Source organism: Alexandromys fortis, unplaced genomic scaffold, assembly GCF_014885135.2.
Source record: "Alexandromys fortis isolate MF-2015 unplaced genomic scaffold, M_Fortis_MF-2015_v1.1 scaffold_252, whole genome shotgun sequence".
Classification (NCBI taxonomy): Eukaryota; Metazoa; Chordata; class Mammalia; order Rodentia; family Cricetidae; genus Alexandromys; species Alexandromys fortis.
Window position 1 is genome coordinate 1,353,319 of NW_026068127.1, and position 19,774 is coordinate 1,373,092.

General features: G+C 38.3%; 1 protein-coding gene and 1 pseudogene across 7 annotated transcripts in view; one reads left to right on the top strand and one right to left on the bottom strand.

Moving 5' to 3' along the window:
• Asxl2 (ASXL transcriptional regulator 2) overlaps window positions 1-19,774 on the bottom strand; it is a 79,632-nt gene that overhangs the window by 16,383 nt on the left and 43,475 nt on the right. For 5 of the 7 annotated variants that reach the window (XM_050125846.1, XM_050125844.1, XM_050125843.1 and 2 more), the window contains 4 exons: window positions 12,417-12,532; window positions 8,980-9,106; window positions 7,794-7,937; window positions 128-291 (listed from right to left, as the gene is read on the bottom strand). In XM_050125846.1, coding sequence (XP_049981803.1) covers window positions 128-291; window positions 7,794-7,937; window positions 8,980-9,106; window positions 12,417-12,532 — 551 coding nt within the window. Of the gene's footprint in view, window positions 1-127; window positions 292-6,210; window positions 6,333-7,793; window positions 7,938-8,979; window positions 9,107-12,416; window positions 12,533-12,615; window positions 12,713-19,774 lie in introns of those variants that run through there. The other 2 variants (XM_050125848.1, XM_050125850.1) reach the window with 2 other exon arrangements.
• LOC126490715 (WW domain-containing adapter protein with coiled-coil-like) lies at window positions 1,411-6,184 on the top strand (annotated as a pseudogene).

A 19,774-nucleotide genomic window follows, 5' to 3' on the forward strand; every position in this document is an offset into this window, starting at 1 on the left:
CACAGTAAGTTTAAGTCCTGCCTAGAATACATAAGGTTCTATCTTGAAATCTTAATGGAGTCCTAAAGGTGATGAATGCCAGAAACCTCATTTAATCAGAAAACCCCCTGTGCTTGACATAACGCACCTGTCGATCCACCTCTGGAAGCAGTAAAAGCAGGCGCTGCTGGCAATCTCCAGGAAGAAGTGAAAAGGTGTGCTTGTTAATTAGTGCGCGAAGATTAGTATTAACCAGAATGGAGTCGGGGGTCTCAACATCAATGTCAGCACATTTAGTCCTTTTCATTTGTCCTACGAAAAGTAGAAAACAGTAATTCATCACATAGCTTATCTAAAGTAAAAAAGAAAGAAAATCAAAATTTAATAGTACACTTTGAAGAAATGAGAATTAAAGATCTCAGAAATGTAGGTCCCTCCCCCGACAGACAGGGTTTCTCTGTAGATTTGGAGTCTATCCTGGAACTCGCTTTTGTAGACCAGGCTGGTCTGAACTCAGAGATCAGCCTCCTTCTGCCTCCAGAGTGCTGGGATTAAAGGCGTGCGCCACCCATCACCAAGCCCACTATCACACTTTCTTTATGAGAAATGACAAATATGAAGAATATTTCCTTTTCTTGAAACAGAAAATCTGGCTGAGGAGATGGAACTATGGGTAGTGGGTAAAAAGACTTGACATGTAAACATAAGAATCTCAATTGCAGTATCCAGAACCTATTTAAAAGCTGGGTGTGGTAAGGTGTCTATCATCCCATGGCTCCTATAGAAAGATAGGCATTAAAACAGGAAGCTCACGGGCCAGCCAACCTGTGTTTGCAGTGGCAAACGGTAGAGACCTTGCCTCACCACTAATTAGACTTGGTGTGTTTGAGAGGGGAAAAAAAAAAAAGGAAGCCATAAAATTGGGAGGGAAAAGTGTTAAAGGGTGACCAAGGGAAAGTTGGAGGGTCAACAGGATAGAAAGAATAAAAATATATGTATTTATATAAGTCTCAAATGAATAAATAAGAGGCGTGAGCCTTAAACAATGCAGATGGTAAGGACCATCACTTCAAACTTTCCTCTGACCTCCATATAGGCACTATGATACATACATGTTCACACATATGTACACAATCTTAACTAACACACATACACACACAGAGGACACTGAAAGACTTTTAAATAGAAAATCCAAGCCAGATGTGAGGGTACATGCTTGTAATCCCAACATTTAAAAGGCAGAGGCAGAAATACCTGAAGTTCAAGGCAACCCTGAATACCAAGTTAGCATGAGCTGCATTTTTGTTTAAAAAAAAAAAAGCAACAACTTGAAATATACACACATAGATTTGAGTACACAAAGATTAGTAGTACTAATTATATGCAGTGTTTTGGTTTTGTACATTTTTATACATTTTACTATTTTCACTGAATCTCATTTTTATCTTGCTATCTTCCATCTTTCCATCATTAGTTCTCATTTCGTAAATTAAATCTTGCAATAAAATTTGGGATTAAAAAATAAAAATGCAACTTAATGCAAATAAAAACTGGTTTCTATTTTTAAAAAAGGCAAACATAGTAATAAAGGAAAGGACGTATGTAGAAATACAGAAAAAAATTTAAATATTTCTGGTGGAACTGAAATTTATGCCATAATCTTAAAGAGAACTTGTAATACTTAAGAAATTTAAAACATTGTGTGTACATTTGTGTGTTGGAGGGTATAAGCCACAGAGCGTATATGGAGGTCGGGGACAACTTTCACAAGTTGATTCTCTCCTTCTACCATTTGGATGCTAGGGGTCAAATTTAGGTTGTCGGTCTTGGCAGCAAGTGTTCTTAGACGCTGAGTCATTTACCTGGCCCCTGACAAACTTATACACTTGTATAGAGATATTTCTTCAATCCTTGGTGTAAGTACCCACTAGCTCCTGGCTGAAGTACAAGGAAAGTCACTCTCAGGAAAGAATTTTCCTCAAATCAGGCCCTCAGGAGTCCTAGAAATTAAAACCCAACACAATCACAAAAATTATCCACTAAATTATAAAGAATGCCACTATGAATGTCATTAGAATTCAGAAACAACAGATTTATACTTAGACTTATCTGGAAAACATAATACAGAGTAGCTATTTCTAAATACATCAAGAAATAGCAAATGGAAACAACAATCAAGAACAAACAGACTGCTGGGCGATGGTGGCGCATGCCTTTAATCCCAGCACTCGTGAGGCAGAGGCAGGCGGATCTCTGTGAGTTCGAGACCAGCCTGGTCTACAGAGCTAGTTCCAGGACAGGCTCCAAAGCCACAGAGAAACCCTGTCTCGAAATCCCCCTCCCCCAAAAGAACAAACAGACCTTAAAAAGAAGCAGGACTAGTATAGCAGCTAACACCTGTGACCCCAGCACTTGGACAATAAAAGCATGAAGATCATTAAGGTTTTCCCGCCACTGCATGGCGAACTCAAGGCCTGGCCATATCCCACACATACAGAGAGAGACTTAAGAGACTGGGGGAAAGGGAGCTAGCTAGTTCCAGGCACCAAAACTACAGAGAAACCCTGTCTCGAAAAAACCAATAAATAAATAAATAATAAAAATAATTTTAAAAAAAGATAATGAGAAAGGGCAAAATTTAAATAAGTTTTAATAAATGTCTCTCAAAAAAAAACCCCAGCAATATCAAAGATGAATAACAGAAATCAGGCACAGAGGTGTTCATTTATAACCCCAACAATTGACGTGGCATTTGGGCAAAGCTGTGGCCTAACAAACAGAAAAGGATTTTTACCATCTATACATCTGATAAAGGGCTAATACCCAAAATATAATCAAGACACTTGATTTAAAAAAAAAAAAAGGCAACCTATCTGGGCAGTGGTGGCAAATACCTTTAATCTCAGTTATTGGAAATCAAAGGCAGGTGGGTCTCTGTGAGTTCCAGGCCAGCCTGGCTTACAGAGTGAGTTCAAGAGCAGCCAAGGATACACAAAGAAATTGTCTTGAAAATCCAAACTAGACCAAACCAAAAAATAACCCAAATGGCCCCCAAAGGGAATGGCACTGTTAGGAGGTGAGGCCTTGTGGATGAAGTATGTCACCGTAGGGGTGGGCTTTGAGGTCTCTTGTTTAAGTTTCCCCCAGTGACTATTCAGATGATTTCCTGTAGCCTGCAAGACTCTCAGCTACCTGCACGCTGCCATCTCCCTGTTGTAATGATACTGAACTGAACCTTTGAAATTGTAAGCAAGCTGCCCGATTAAATATTTCCTTTTGCTGTGGTCGTGGTGTCTCTTCACAGCAATAAAAACCCTAAGACAAAATCTAAACAGAAAATTCTCAATAAAGACAGAGGCTGAGAAACATTTAAACGTTCAATATCCTTAGCCATCAAGGAAATGAAAACCAAAACTACTTTGGGATTCCACCTTACACCTGTCAGAATGGTTAAGATCAATAATACAAGTGACAACTCTCACTGGTGAGGATGTGGAATTAGGGAAATACTCATCCATTGCTGGTGGGAGAGCACTTATATAGCCACTGTGGAAATCAGTGTGGTGGCTCCTCAGAAAGTTGGAAATCAACCTAACTCAGATCTAACTGTATCATTCTTTGGACATGTACCCAAAGGATGCTCTATCCTACCACAGAGATACTTGCTCAACCATGCTCATGATAACGCTATTTAAAGTAGCGATAAATCGGAAAACACCTAGATGTCCCTCAACAGAATGGATAAAGAAAATGTGAGACATTTATACAATGGAGTATTACTCAGCTCTTAAAAAAAAAAGTGTGTGGTGGGGGAGAGGGCAGAAGGTGCTGGAAGTGCTCGCTCTCTGCGGGGGACCAGAACACGGCCTCTTGCCCCCTCCCTCCAGTTAGCACTGCAGTTGGTGCAGCTGCCCCAGGCTGCCCTGCGAGATGTCCTGTAACTGGAGGTGGGAGGTGCGCTGAGTCCTGAAGACAGACAGACACACACACAGCCGGGCATTGATGGTAACGTATTCGAGGAAACAGCAGAGACTCAGCGATGGCTGTCACAACTGGGAGACTCTCAGCCTTTCCACGTTCTTTAAGTATTCGTCAAAGAGTCACCCCAGTAGTGGTGATCACAGACATGAAAAGATGCGAGACATGGCAGATCCTTCACCACCGAATAAAATGTTGCGGAGATCTATCTGACAGTCCTGAAAACAAATACAGTGACATCACAGGTCACAGCAAGGCCAAAAATGTGCATACTCAAAGAGTTAGAGAAAGGGAAGGTGGGACCAGTTACTCGCCACAAGAAAATTTACACAACCACAGTGCTCTTCATAGTTCAAATTCACATTTTTCTAATTCAAGCAATAATCCAAGCAAAACTTCAGATGCACCTTATGATTCTACAGATGACCAGTCTGAGCATGTTAGCTCTTCTGGGAAAAATATTACTACAATTGCCGCACAGAAGTATCACAGTGGGAAAAACCAAAAGTGTGGCTTGAAAGAGAACAGAGACAAAAAGAAGCAAATAAGTTGGCAGTTAATTGTTTCCCAAAAGATAGGCATTACAGAAGAGGTGATGCAAGCAACAGCCACCAGTGGGTTCCCCAGGGGGATGGAAGACAAGCATTCCAGCGATGCCAGCAGTTTGCTCCCACAGAATATTTTGTCTCAAACAAGCAGACACAATGACAAAGACTACAGACTGCCAAGAGCAGAGACTCACAGGAGCTCTACACCAGTGGCTCACCCAACCACTACCCCAGCACTGTTCCTTCTAGTCCATTAGCACTTCAGTCTGATCACCAGCCAAAGAAATCATTTGATGCCAATGGAGCACCTACTCTATCAGAACTGCCAACATCCACAGCTCCTGTCCCTGCACAGAAAACAGAAAGAATCTGCTCCAGGAGACAAATCAATATCACATTCTTGCACAACTCCTTCCACATCTTCACCTCCAACATCTGCTTCAAAAGTACCTGTTTCACAATCACCAATATCTCCTTTACTTCAGGACCCAAATCTTAGACAGTTGCTTCTTGCTTTACAAGCCATGCTACCTACAGTTTAATAATTCTAATGTGGATATATCCAAAATAAATGAAATTCTTACAGCAGCTTTCCTGCAGTCTGTCATCCACAAGTTTCTTACTGCTGGACCATCTGCCTTCAACATCACCTCTCTGATTTCTCAAGTAGCCCAGCTCTCTACACAAGCCCAGCCATCTAATCAGTCTCCAAGGTCTCTAACATCCAATGCCTCATCCCCAAGATCCTTATGTGTTTCCAAGAATAAGCACACCTCAGACTAACACAGTCCCTATCAAACCTTTGATTAGTACTCCACCTGTTTCATCACAGCCAAAGGTTAGTACTCCAGTAGTTAAGCAAGGACTGGTGTCACAGTCAGCCACACAGTAGCCTGTAACTGCTGACAAGCAGCAGGGCCGTGAGCCTGTGTCTCCTTGAAGTCTTCAGCGCTTAAGCAGCCAGATAAGCCCATCACCTGGTCCAAATCATACTTCCAGTAGTAATGTATCAAATGCAACAGTTGTACCACAGAATATATCTGCTCGGCCTACGTGTTCATTAACACTTACACTAGCAGCATACTTCAATGATAATCTCATAAAACATGTTCAAGGGTGGCCTGTGGACCATGCAGAAAAACAGGCATCAAGATTGCATGAAGAAGCCCATAATATGGGAAGTGTTCAGAAATATATACTGAATTAAAAAATTAGTTCGAGCATGTGAAATTCAAGCAACTTTGCGAGAGCGGAGGATATTGTTTTGGGGACAACAAATAAAGGAACTCGAAAAGCTAGAAATCAGAATTCCTTCATGGTTAGAAGATGTGAATAATTGCACATGATATCCTACAGGAACTGTAAATCTCTTGCCCAGTCATAACATTGAGCTGCATTAAGTGGACCTTTAAGCTGGGCAAATGAAATAACAAGGAGACAGGAATCTGTGATAGTCAACTCAGGGGACAAATACAAGACTGATTTGTAAAATCCTTGAAATGTAGATTTCTTGTAGACGTATCTTCATGTTGTAAGTATGTTTTGTAGAGTGAAGCCACAGGAAGCCATGTATAACAGAGCTTAGACATCCAAAACTAATCAATGCCAAGGTGGCTAAATGCCTAGCCTTTTACATGAAAACCCGTCTGCAAAATTAAAAAAAAGAAAAAATTTGGGGAGTTAATTTATCATTCAGAAATCTTACATTTTCAAAAATCCAGTGCAAGCGCCAGGCGATCTGTGTCTAAGGATACAATTTTGGGCAGTGTACAAATATCCTGAGACAACTGTTCCGCACTTGGACCTGATCAGGAGCAGTGCTGCTCCATTTGTTCTGTGCAAAATAAAATACAAGTTCTAGTACATTAGATTAGCAAAAGCAAAAAATAGTAAGATCAGAGACTATCAAAAAGAATTAAAAATACCAGCCAATTAAATACTGTTTACAGAGAAATATACAAGCACAAGGGCACACAAATAAATAGGCATACCAGGCGAAATCTAACCAAACAAAACACTTATCAGTGATTGATAAAGTAAATAATAATGAGGAATTCATCAGGAAGAACTTACTTTACTTTTGTGGCTAGGATCTTGCTATATACATACACGGCAGGCCTAGTATATAATTCAGGCTGAACTGTAAGTGACCAATAGATCAACTTAAACAAGAAAACATTTAACACAAAATAGCTTTAAATACCTAAAGGCTAGTGCAGAGTGGTTCATGTCTATAACCCCAACATCTAGAATGCTGAGGGAGGAGGATCACAAGCTCAAAGCTAGGCTAAGACACTTCTCTTACACACAAATCATGTGTTTGTGTGAGGCTGACGGCCACAACGGGACAAGTCCTCACACAGAGCAGATTTTAGCATATCTTGTGCAATCATTAACCAAGCTTACCCAAACCAAACATTCAAAAGGATGCACTGCTGCATGGTGGTGGCACACATCTTTAATCCCAGAACTCAGGAGGCAGGCAGGTGGATCTCTGAGTTTGCCACCTGGTATTCAGAGTAAGTTCCAGGACAGCCAAAGATACACAGAGAAATTTTGTCTCAAAAAATCCAAAACAAAAAAACAAAAAACAAAACAAAAAAAAAACACCAAGCATTATTTTTAATTTAAAAAATTTAAATTATGTGTATGCACGTGTTTGTGTGTGCATGAGTACAGGAGAAGCCAGAGGAGGGAATTAGGTCCCTGAGAGCTGGAGTACTTTGAAAGTAGTGAGATGAGTTGGGAGCCGAACTCTGAAAAAGCAGTATAGGCTCTCAACTCCTAAGCCATCACTTCAATCACTTTGACCACAGGGTTCATTATATTAGAATAATAACCTTGAATCAATATATTCAGAATTCACTGAACAAGCAGGACTTCAAGCCTAGAAGAGAACTTCTCTGTGTATTTCAAATAATGCCAATAGTAATGATTACCACAGTAACTGCAGTTGCAAACTTATGAAGGGTTACTAGGTGCCAGGCACTATTCTGAGTATTTATTTCTATGAACTTGCTCACAGGCAGATCTCTGTGAGGTTGAGGCCAGCCTGGTCTACAAGAGCTAGTTCCAGGACAGCTAGGACTATTACACAGAAAAACCCTGTCTCAAAACAACAACAACAACAAGAAAATGACAGAGAAAAAAAACAGAAAAGAAATTATGCCTGACTTTTTAAAATAAAATTAAAAATTTACAATAAACTCAAGCAAGTAGCTGATGAATTTTAAGCATACTGTGAACACATCGCTGCACTGAGAACGTAGTCTTTGTAAACTAACTTACTTGTGTGGAGTCTGTCAGACCTCTGGAAAGACTTCTTCCCCAAGCCTAGAAGAGAACTGTCCACTTTCACTGAGGAAGAAAAGCTGGAGTTTGAGTTCTGGGGACTGCTTGACTGTCCATCAGATTGCTTTCCTTCCCATAGGGCTAGGAGAAAAAAATATTGAAGATGGGTAACACTGGGATTCATAAACAAAAGTCCACCAAGGGGCTAGCAAGACAGCTGTACCAACCCCGACAGCCTGACTTATCACATGTAGAAGAAAAGTGACTCCTTCAAGTCAGCCCCAGACTTCCACATGCAGTTGCTCCCCAGATAACAATAAACCTAATAATTAATAAGATAAAATAAAAACATTCAGACCATTATTCTATGGAAATAAATGAAGAAATGTAGGCCTCTTGAAGCTTTATACATAAAATCCATTACATCTTCTCTCACATTATTTATCTCTAGTCACAAATGCTTTTCTAACAAAAATGAAAATATCTCCAAGACTCAGACCACTGACTTTTAGTTAAGGTAGTCGCTAGAATCAGCTTATGATATTCAGGTGAATTATATAATGCAAAACAAAGTCTGTGGCAAAACAAAGTCAAAAACAAAAACAACAACAAATACCAAGTTTATGTAAACATAGCCAACAGAAATTAAAGAGTAGATATTTTTAGAAAGCCTACATAGTTAATTTTTAATTTTATGTTTAAATTTTTTTTGATTTTGTATATGAGTGTTTTGCTTGCATGTATGTTATTGCCCCACCAGAATGCTCAGTGTCCTTAGACACCAGAAGATGAAATCAGATCAGTACACATTCTTACTGACTGAGCCATTTCTCCAGCCCCATCTTCATATTTTAAATGAGAGCATTTAAAATGTAACAAGTTCACTTTGAGGCTGCATGGAAAGCTAAGTCAAAAAAACCTACTTGTTGCATGCATTTGCCTAAGGACCAAGTTTCTCTGTATAGCCTTGGCTGTCCTTGCCTCTGCCTCCCATTGCTGAGATTGAAGGTTTGCACACCACCTTATCCTAGGATCTATATCAGTTTTGTGGCAGCAGAAAGATAATGCTAGGAAAAGAACAATTTAAAAATAGACAGTACAGTAAAATAACTTATAATATCAAAATTTCAGATAAGCTGGGAGAAAAAAAATTCCACTGGGGAGGGGAGATGAGACTGCCTACCGGGTTTGGCAGGTAGAGAGTCACTGGCTGCTTTGACAGTCTTAAGAGAGAGGTGTTGATTGGAGATGGACATGCTTGACCTGCATTGCTGCTGTTGCTGCTTCTTCTGTTGTTGCTGCTTCAGTGCCTATAAAGAAAAACTGGCAGTAAGAAATAAGCAAACCGGTTTACAGTAAAAGTGAGTGGCATCAGTTATGGCGAGAACTTACTCTGACATCTATTCAATACGAAAAAAACCCTAAATTTAACAAAACTGACACAAGGACTAAGTGACCTACAGAATTTGGGTACTTTGGGGGGAGGCCAAGATTATTCCATTATATGTAGCTGTAAGAAAAAAAATCATTAATTTTTTTTCAGAACTTAAAAATCAGCAGTAAGGCAAGGAAATTACAATCTTCTTATTAGAGAATTACATACTTTCATAATTTCTCAAAACAGAATTCTAAGTCATGTACCAGTAAGTTTAATTTGCACTAATTCTATGAAAAAGGCAATTATCTGTATTATTTATGACTCACAGACCTTACATTTTAATAAGTATTTAAATTACCCTGAGTAAGAGCAAAGAGACTTGCCTAAATGATAATGTCTTAGTTACTTACAGCAATGAAATAAAGAGTGGAAAGGACACTGTAATGTAGGTTCTGATAACAACAGTTAGTTGCTTCTGGACATTGTAGGTCATTTTTCTTCTTTTAATAGAGGTAGCATGATATTATTTAGAATGACCATTAAAAAAAGAAAGGCCTGTGAGATGGCTCAATGGGTAAAAGCACCAATCTCCAAACCCAGATATCAGAGTTGGATCCCTAGGACCCAAAGTAGAAGAAAAGTGGCTCCCAAAAGTTGTTCTCTGACCTCCACGTGCTAAGGCACAGACACTCACACAAAACGAAAAGAATTCACTAACAAAAATTCCCTCTTCCAAATCTTACAAATTGGATTTAAACTGTGGAGACATGAACATGCACCCATATTCGTGTGCCCATATACATGGAGACAAGTAAACAGCCATACTCACGGGTATAGTGTAGAGACGTAAACATGCACCCACATCCGCTTACGTACATATAAAGTATGGAGACATGAATGTGCATCCACATCAGTGCAACCACAGATATGGAGACATATATACATACACGTGATCCACACACACACACACACACACACACACACACACACACACACGGATAAAAAGGGCTGGGGAGATGGCTCAGCAGGTAAGGACACTTCTTGCTCTTGCAGAGAATGCACGTTCAATTCCCAACGTCACTATGGCAGATCACAACTGTGTGTGTGGCCATTGGTCCTGGTCCTGCAAACAACTTGTAATAAAAGAACTTTTAAATACTTTAAATTTCACATAATTTAAAATGTTTATGGATTCTGAGCCAGGAATTATGACACACATCCTAAATCGGGAGGCAGAGGCAGGAGAATCTCTGTGAGTTTCAGAGCAGTCAGCACGATACAATAACACTCAGTCTCAAAAAATTTCAAATTGTGAGTTCTAATCACAAACATAAAAAACAACCTGTTTACTGACCAGGCTTCCAGATACTCTGATAGGATGGTTCAAAGAAAATCTGGGCCAACGGGTTAACCATTCAGCAATGGTCTTTCGTATTTATATATGTGTATTCATGGAGAACAAAAGTCAACATCAATGTCTTTTCTAACAGAGTCCTTCAATTTTCAAGGCAGGTTCTCTCACTATTCCCAGAGATCACTGCACTGATCCATCTTGACTAAATGGCCTATAATTCACAGAATTACCAATTCTGCATCCCTAGTCAGGTGATTACAGACAAAAAATGCCATGTATAACTTTTACATGGTTACTTGTACATGACCTACTGTGCCAACTGTGCAGCCTCTATCAGGGGTCCTTCTTTTAAAAGATTTTATGTGTATGTGTGTTTTGCCTCCGTGTCTGTATATTGTCTGCATGCAGTACCCAATGGGGCCAGCAGAGGTCACTGGATTCCTGGGACTGAAGTTATAGACAGTTACGGGATGATAACCAGTGAGCAAACAAACCAGGTCCTTTGGAAGATCTGCCAGAGCTCTTAACCCTTGAGCCATCTCTCCAGACCCTAAAACATTTTAAGATTCAATTGCTTAATTTTATGCATGTATCTAAGTATGTGACATGTTTGTGCATGTCTCTGCAGAGGTGAAAATGAATCAGACCACTGGAATTGAAGCTAAACTATAAGTAATCTGATACAGGTTCTGAAAACCAAACCCAGGTCTTCTATTAGAGGAGAAAACACTCTTAATCAACGAGCCATTATCTCCAAACCCTTTATTTTTATATTAGTTCTAGGTAAGGTATGTGTTTGTGCCCTGACGACACCACCTGTTAGGATCAGCAGAGGACTATGAATCCCTGAGCTAAAAAGGGATAAGCAATCGTCAGCCCATTGTGGGCACTGGGAACTGAAATTGTGTCTTCTGTTAGAGCAGCATCCTTTTGGTGATTTCTTCATCTCTTAACTGCATAGAACAACCTTTTACAGCATAAGCTTCTTATAAAGAAAAATGTTTCTACAACCCCCTAACTGATTTATCTTAGACAGATGTGAATAAATATGTGCAGTATCTACATATAACATATAATATATAAATTAGGCCTCATTTTTACTATTACAAACTTTTATACAAATATTTTTATGTGTATCTTTCTATAACATGAATTAAAATGTTTAATTGAATGTTCTCAGAGCATGTACATTTAAAATTTAATAGATAGTGTAAAATTTTCTTCAATAAGGTTATAGTGGCTGGGGATATAGCTCAGAGGCAGAGTACTTGCCTACCATTCACGGTCCTTCATTCAGTCATTCATACTTAATGATTAAATGTTTTTTACTATAGTATATCAATACAGAAGCAACAATTTTCACCATACTTGTCATTTCTGATTATAATAAAATTTCTTACTCATACCAAATCATGAGAATAAAAATGGTGTTATTCAAAGTTTTCCTAGTTACTTGTAAATTTGTATTTATTGATCACTTGCTGCTTCTTGGAGGGAGCTGCTAGGCAGTCCCTTGCTCTATAACCCAGGGTGCCTTGAAATTAGGATCTTCCTGCCTGAGCTTCCTGAGTACTAGGATTATATGACTACCACACTTCCTCTTCCTCCCAGCATTCTGTTCTGTTTACTCCACCCACCTATGTTCTAACCTATCAGGGCCAAGCAGTTTCTTTATTAATTAACCAATGACCTTCCTCCATCAGTGAACCACCACATGGCTCATTTTACCAAGACAGGATCTCTCTGTGAAGCTGTCATTCTGTAGACTGGGCTAACCTCTGCCTCTTGAATGTTGAGATTATAAAGCACATACCACCACCGCTTGGCTTTCATAACTATTTTTAACTGGAAAGATTATTTTTCTGATAAAGACAGACTTAACAATTACCTGCTTTAATGCCTTCTTGCTGTGCTTCTGTGATGGAGAAATCACTTTACTTGCTGGAATGGTGGGTGATGGGCAGCCCGATTGGGGAGAGGATGGCTGTGACAGTCTAGATGATACTAGAGGAAAATTGACAAGGAAAAATTGTGTTATCAAGAGTTTTTATCAAGCACCACTCCTTCCCCAGATCATATGCTGCTACCTGTTAAGAACTGTGACCAAACACTTTAGGGAAGGTTCTTCTCTTTGGAGTTGTCCTGCAAACAGTCTCCCTTTTCACTTTAATTCCTCAGAAAGTTCTAGTGTAGGATGATAGGATGGGGAAGGGGTGAGTATTAGTATATATTACTTCTCATTGTAATATATTAGAAGTGATTAAAGAAGCAGGAAATCATATATAAATCATGTTATCAATTTAGAACTAGAAAAAGGTCTAAGGATCTCTGTAGTACCTACAGTCCTAAAGTAAACTGGACAGTAAATAATGAAAACACAACGTAGTGGAAAGTTGTGACAAAGTTTATATTGAAGACAATACTGCCATTTCCACTTCAAAATTCTTCCATTGTTTAACCCTGCTGGTCCTTACCTCATGTCACAAGTTTTAGGGATTTTCAAGATTTCTCTACTGGAAACAACCACTTACTTTCTATGTCATCATTATCTGTTTTGTATACACTACGTATACAAAATGAGTACATTTTAATGTTTATATGCATGCAATGCCTGGTATCCAGAGTACAGAAGAGGGTGTGGAATCCCCTGGAATGAATGACGTTAAAGAGAGTTATGAGGTGCCATGGGGGTGCTAGATATCAAACCTGGGCCCTGTGGAAGAGCAGCCAGTACTCTAGAGTGAACCATCTCTCCAGCCCCATTTATTTAAAAAAAAAAAAAAAAAGTGTGCGTGTGTGTGTGCGCGCGCGCACGCGCGTGCACATGCGTACATCTGAAGGCAGTGCCCATGGAAGTCAAAAGAGAGTATCAGATCCTCTAGTGATGGCAGCACTGTGAGCTGCCCAATGTGGATGCTGGGTACCAAACTCATGTCTTCTACAAGTCCAATGAATACATTTTGTTAGTTAAGGAGAAAGATAAAAATTATTGGTTCAGACAAACTCATGTGAGAGCAAGGAAATGCTATTTGAACCAGGAACAACCTAGAGATGACTCTTGAAGAAAACACAATGCCTAATGTCTTCTTTTAAAATACTTGACATGAAAGCATTTATAACAAAATAGTATTATATGGTTAAAACCATGAAGTATGTATCTATCGGATAAAAAAAATAAGAAATATACATACTAAAATATACAATGCCCAGAGTACAACATACCACATTACTCTCAAATGTCCTAATATTAATACAATTTAACTTTGGTTTTGTATCCTCATCTTCATAAATGTCATGTTTATGTATATGGAAGGAAATTGATATACAATCAGTTTGATGCTAAAATAATACAGAAAAAAAAACAAGCACTTATAATCTACTATTACAAAAATAATTAAGCTAAATAGTAAGAGATTGCTCAGAAGTAAACAACTGAGCAACAGAAAGAAAATATATCCTCAATGTATTAGATGTTGACAAATTATAAAATAAGAGGTAAAAGAAATTATGTTCATTAGCCTGTTGAAAGTGTACAATTCATATTTGCAAAACTATGAAACCATTACCACCATCAATTCATCATCCTGCCCCAAAGAGCACGTTTGTTAGCTGTCCACTGTTTTACACTTCCACTTTGCACCTAATCCTAGTTGACTACTTACCTCCTATTTGTCTCTATGGATCTATCTAAATTCTGTTTGATATGATGGAATAATATGCTTTTGTGTGTGAATTTGTTTTCAAATACCGAGGTCTTTTGAAGGTTCATTTATATTTTGACAAAAATACTTCATTTCATGATTGAATAATTAACCATTACATGCATATATCACATTTTGTTTATATTCACAAAATGGTGAATTTCTCACTTTTACTCAATAACAATATTGTGAATAACATTCTCTCTGTTTGTGTATATAATGGCAAGTGGGATTGCCCCTGCCTTTATTTTTTGAGAAATAGACTTACACTATAGCCTAAATTCACTTTGTAGTTTAACTTGTAGAAATTTTCCTGAGATTATAGGTGTGTACAAACCTGCTTGGTTCAGCTTCTTAAACATTCTTTCCTGCTCTCCCTCCTTTTGAATAACTCCACGTTTTGCTTATTTGTTTTTTGTGGGTTTTTTTCTTATTGGGTTTGCATGTTTGCTCTGACTTTTGCTTTTTTGTCTTCTGTGGTTTTCTGGGGGTGGGGGCGAATATGAAGCTGGGTGAGTAGGGAGGGTAAGATGATCTGGGAAGAGTTGGGGGGCTGGAAAGAAAATGATCAAAACGCATAGTATGACAAAGATTATCAAACAAAAACCCTTGGAATTAGGAAATCTGAATTCAAGTTTGTAAGTCACCTTATCTGTGGCTCTCCAATTTTTTGGATTCAATCCAGGAAAGAACTAGAGGGTTTTATGGTGATTCTGTGCTTAATTGTTTTTAGGAACTGCCAATCTGTTTTACAAAATGATTACAATTCCAGTAAGAATGCAAGACGGTTCCATTTTCTCTATATAACTGTGAGTATGTGTTGTTATGTCTTTTTTATTTGGTCACTGATATTATAGAGAACATATGAAAATACAAGGTTAAACTATTAATAGTCAACTGTTTTTTCTAAAGCCTTGCAAGAATTTCATAATATATATTTTCTCACTGGTTATAAACAGCAAACATCCAAAACAGCCCTACTAAAGAATCTAAGAATTATATTTCATTGTCTTAAAAAGATAAAGCTTTCATGTTACCTGGAAGGCTTTTCCGTAAGACAAATGCCTTTTCTAACAAAAAAATAAAACACAAACCTATCACTAAGCCACCTCAAATACATGGTGAAAATTATAGACCCCATCAGTAGGGGCTGAAATTATGCTAAGTTCTAGTCTCACCATCTATGAAACTTAGAACACTCTTCTTTTCAAATGCTAACGTCTCAGAACTTCAAAGAGTAAACATGATTTGTTGAGAAACCTCTCTTAATATTCTCTTCTATAACTGAGCAAACAAGTCTTTACATGTTTAACAAGATTTTGATCAACTCTTCTATCTTCTAACCAAGTATAAGTTCTATTTTCTAGTCAAAACTCCTAAAATTCTCTTTCAAAAGATAACTAAATCTAAATAACTAGGTTTGTATCATTACATTTTTTCTGTGTATATAATACAAAGATACATACTAGCTGCTGTGTATTTTGTCATTACCTATATTTACATATCAAAATAAAACTGATCTAGCTTGAGAAAAGATACAAACCAAGTATGGACCAAGGTCAAGAATTAAATCTTATTTTCAGAATAATGAATGAGCACCTGGATTAGATTGACAATGGTGACCAAAAAAAAAAAAAAAACACCATGTGCTTGTGTCCTAATTCTCAGAGCCCATGAACGTTGCTTTATTGGTGAAAGGGTTAATTTTGTGATTAAATTATCAAAATTGTGCAAATCAGTCTCAACAAAATATTTTTTATTTTTCAAAACAGGGTTTCAATTTATAGTCCTAGCTGTCAGAGAGATTCACCTTCCTCTGCCTCCTAAGCATTGATATCTAAGTGCGTGCCACCATATGCCACACAACAAACTAACTTCTGTTTGTCTTTCGAGACAGGGATTCTCTGTAGCTTTACAGCCTGTCCTGGCTCCACCATCACCGGTATAAGTTTTTTTTTTTTTTTTGGTTGTTTTTGTTTTTTCGAGACAGGTTTCTCTGTGGCTTTTGGAGCCTGTCCTGGAACTACCTCTGTAGACCAGGCTGGTCTCGAACTCACAGAGATCCGCCTGCCTCTGCCTCCCGAGTGCTGGGATTAAAGGCGTGTGCCACCATCGCCCGGCTCGGTACAAGTTTTTAAAGCATTAGTATAAACTTAGAGATATTTGAAACATATATTTGAAATGTATAAATAAAAACCAAGTCTGACGTGATGGCACATGCCTTCAATTCTATCACTTGGGAGACAGAAGCTTTCCTTTGCTTCTGGTTATCCTTACAGCTTCAGTACTAATAGTGCAGTCATCTTTAAAACAGGCTGTGCCTAAACCTTCACCTCAGCCACTAACAACAAGAAAATCTCCCAGAAATCTTTCAACCTAAAACTTTTGTCAAAGTTTTGTTTCCAGAATGCATTAAAACAAGAACCCAATCTTCCCCATTCAGTAACTTAGCACATAAAAAGATGATAGAGGGCTGGTGGATTTACAGTATTTTCTAGCTCCAGTTACCAAATTCCTGACTAAAAGAAAACAAGGAGTCCCTTACAATGAAAGGGAGTTTTTCACTAACTCATTTTTTTCCCTTAAAAATAGCAAGAGCAAAACCAAATCTCACAACTTTGCCTTACAACAAGATAAGAACTATATCCATGCAGCATCTTAAATCCCAGCCCTTGAGAGGCAGTGGCAGTAGGATCAATCAGTCAGTTAAAGGACAGCCTGGTCTATCTAAGTTCCAGCACAACCAGAGCTATGCAAAGAGACCCTATCTCCAAGGGAGGAAGAAGACACAATCAAAAACCAACTATCCATTAAGTTATTTACTATTACAGTATTTACAATACATTTTGAGGAAAAGACGGATTTCCCTCAGCTATGACCACAAAACAGTAAGAGATATAGTTGATCTTACTAATAGATTTTCTGACATTATTTCACCTTACCTTGAGTTGACATTCCATTAAGCTCTTCTCTGAACATGTTTCCTGTCTGAAAGCTAAGAACCAAAGCTACAAACTAGTAACTTCCTCTACTTTACATATAAATCAATAAAATAGATTCAATATTGGACTGAGTTTCTAAGTTCTAATCTGTTTCTACTTGGCTGAAAGGTATACTTATATCAAGAGTTCTATCAATTTTCGACTAAAAGCATCAGTTTTGCTGTCAGACCTCTATATTTTTGCACATAAAAAGGAAGTGGGTTTTGATACTATCTCAATGTTCTTCCTGTCTTATAATGCATTTGAAATAGTGATGTCAAACTGAGAGCTAAAGCCCTAAATAAGAAAAATGGACAGCCACAATTAGTTTGCTTTATTGTTAAGTAGAACTGTCTTTTCAATATTTTTGTTTGTTAAAAACTTTTCAGAACCAGGTAGTGGTGTGGCACACCTTTAATCCCAGCACTTGGGAGGCAAAGACAGGCGAATCTCTGAGAGTTCATGGTCAGCCTGGTCTACAGAGCTAGTTCCAGGACAGGCTCCAGAGAAACCCTGTCTCGAAAAAGCAAAACTAAAAAAATTAAAAAATATCTTTTCAGAATGTGCCTCACTGCATTGATGCTGACTGGCCTAGGCCTCACATTGTAGACCAGGCTGACCTTGAACTTGCTGCAATCCTTCTGCTTCGGCCTGTCAAATACTAGGAGCTTGGATGTGTGCCAACTCACTCAGTTTAGAGCTGCCTTGCTCTGCCCTGCCTTGACAGTCTTTTTTTTTTTTTTTTTTTTTTTTTTGGTTTTTCGAGGCTGGTCTCAAACTCACAGAGATCTACTTGCCTCTGCCTCCCGAGTGCTGGAATTAAAGGCGTGCGCCACCACCGCCCGGCTGCCTTGACAGTCTTAAGCTCTCTTTCTACCATATAGGTTCCAAGGTTCAAATTCAGGTCATGAAGTTTAGCCACAAGTGTTCCTGCTTAGCCAATTCTCCAGTTCCTGTATTATTCTTATTTTTCCTCGAGACAGAGTCATGTGTATGCTTGGAACTGCCTTGCTGAATGATGTAGCTATTCATAATAGGCTACAGGCTACCACATTTATTTCTACAAGAGTAGAAAAGTTTATAGATACAAAATAAATACCTAACATTTTTAAGAATATTATACTATGAGTGATCCAAAAATAATAAATTTAGATAATAAGGGAAACCACTGTCATGTATTACTGGTAGTTCATCACTTATCCATTTCTTGAAAATCTCAAAGCTATTCAAGGAAATTTGAGTTACATGCACACCTCCAACCTCACTTTCCAAACCATTTCTGTGTTTCACAGATTATGTACAACTAGGCAATAACTTCAAAGAAAATATCATAGTATAATTCAAGGAGAAATAGCTGACATGTACTCATTTCTAGAAGAGAAATGAATCAAACACAGATTGAAAACAATGCTCAATTTGTTATTACCTAGTGTTGACATCTGTTTTTACATAGAGCATAGTAGGGTAAGGTTTATATTATGCAATTTACCTAAGGAGTTAGGTATTTTAGGACAATATAAGTTTATGATTATTATTTAACTATCACATTTAATTTTTGACATGGCCATTAATAGACAAAAGCACCAGCAATTAAGCAGGAGTAACTCAAAGGGCTACTGCATCAAGTGTAGCTGTTTGTAAAATTTATTTTAAAAAACAACAAAAAACTCCACACCTTTATTTTACATGAATGGGTGTTTTGCCTCCATGCACACATGTACACTGTGTGGTGCCTGAGGCAAGAAAAGGGTACCCCTAACTAAACTTACAGGTGGTTTTGAGCTGCCTTGTGAATGCTGGAAAAGGACCGCAGATCCTCTGCAAGCACAAGGAAGTATTCTTACCTGCTGAGCCATCACCACAGCCCCTGCATGTGTGACTCTTAAAAGGTAGGAACGAGCCATGTATGTGGATTTCTAGTTAGCAAGTTCCAGGGCAGCCAGAGCTACACTGTGAGACCTTGTCTCAAAAAAACGAAAAGCAAAAAAATAAAGCCAGATGTGGTAAAAAAAAAAAAAAAAAATGCTTGTTACCCCAGCATGTGGGAGGCATAGGCAACAAAGCTGTAAGTTCACAGTAAGTTCTGACTAAATAGTCAGTTCTAGCCTAGCCTGGGCTATGAGAACTGTGAGCATTCAAACCCCAAATAAGAATGTTCCAATACAATGAATTTTGAATTTTGTTCACAGTTCAGACTGGCCACCTTTAATGTTGTTCTCCTCATTTATGATGCTACCATGGAAATATAAACCTTGCTAGTTATTTCCTTTGCCTGGTGTCTTAGTTTTGTTCTACAGTTTTCAAATTTACACAGAAAAGTTCGAACTGGAGAGAAATAGAGGAAAGACAAAGTACCTTTCACTTGTAGATTTATCCTTCTCAAATTAGGTGCTTAAAAAAATCTGCAGAGCAGGGCGGTGGTGGCGCACGCCTTTAATCCCAGCACTTGGGAGGCAGAGGCAGGAGGATCTTTGTGAGTTTGAGGCCAGCCTGGTCTACAAGAGCTAGTTCCAGGACAGGCACCAAAAACTACAGAGAAACCCTGTCTCGAAAATCCAAAAAAA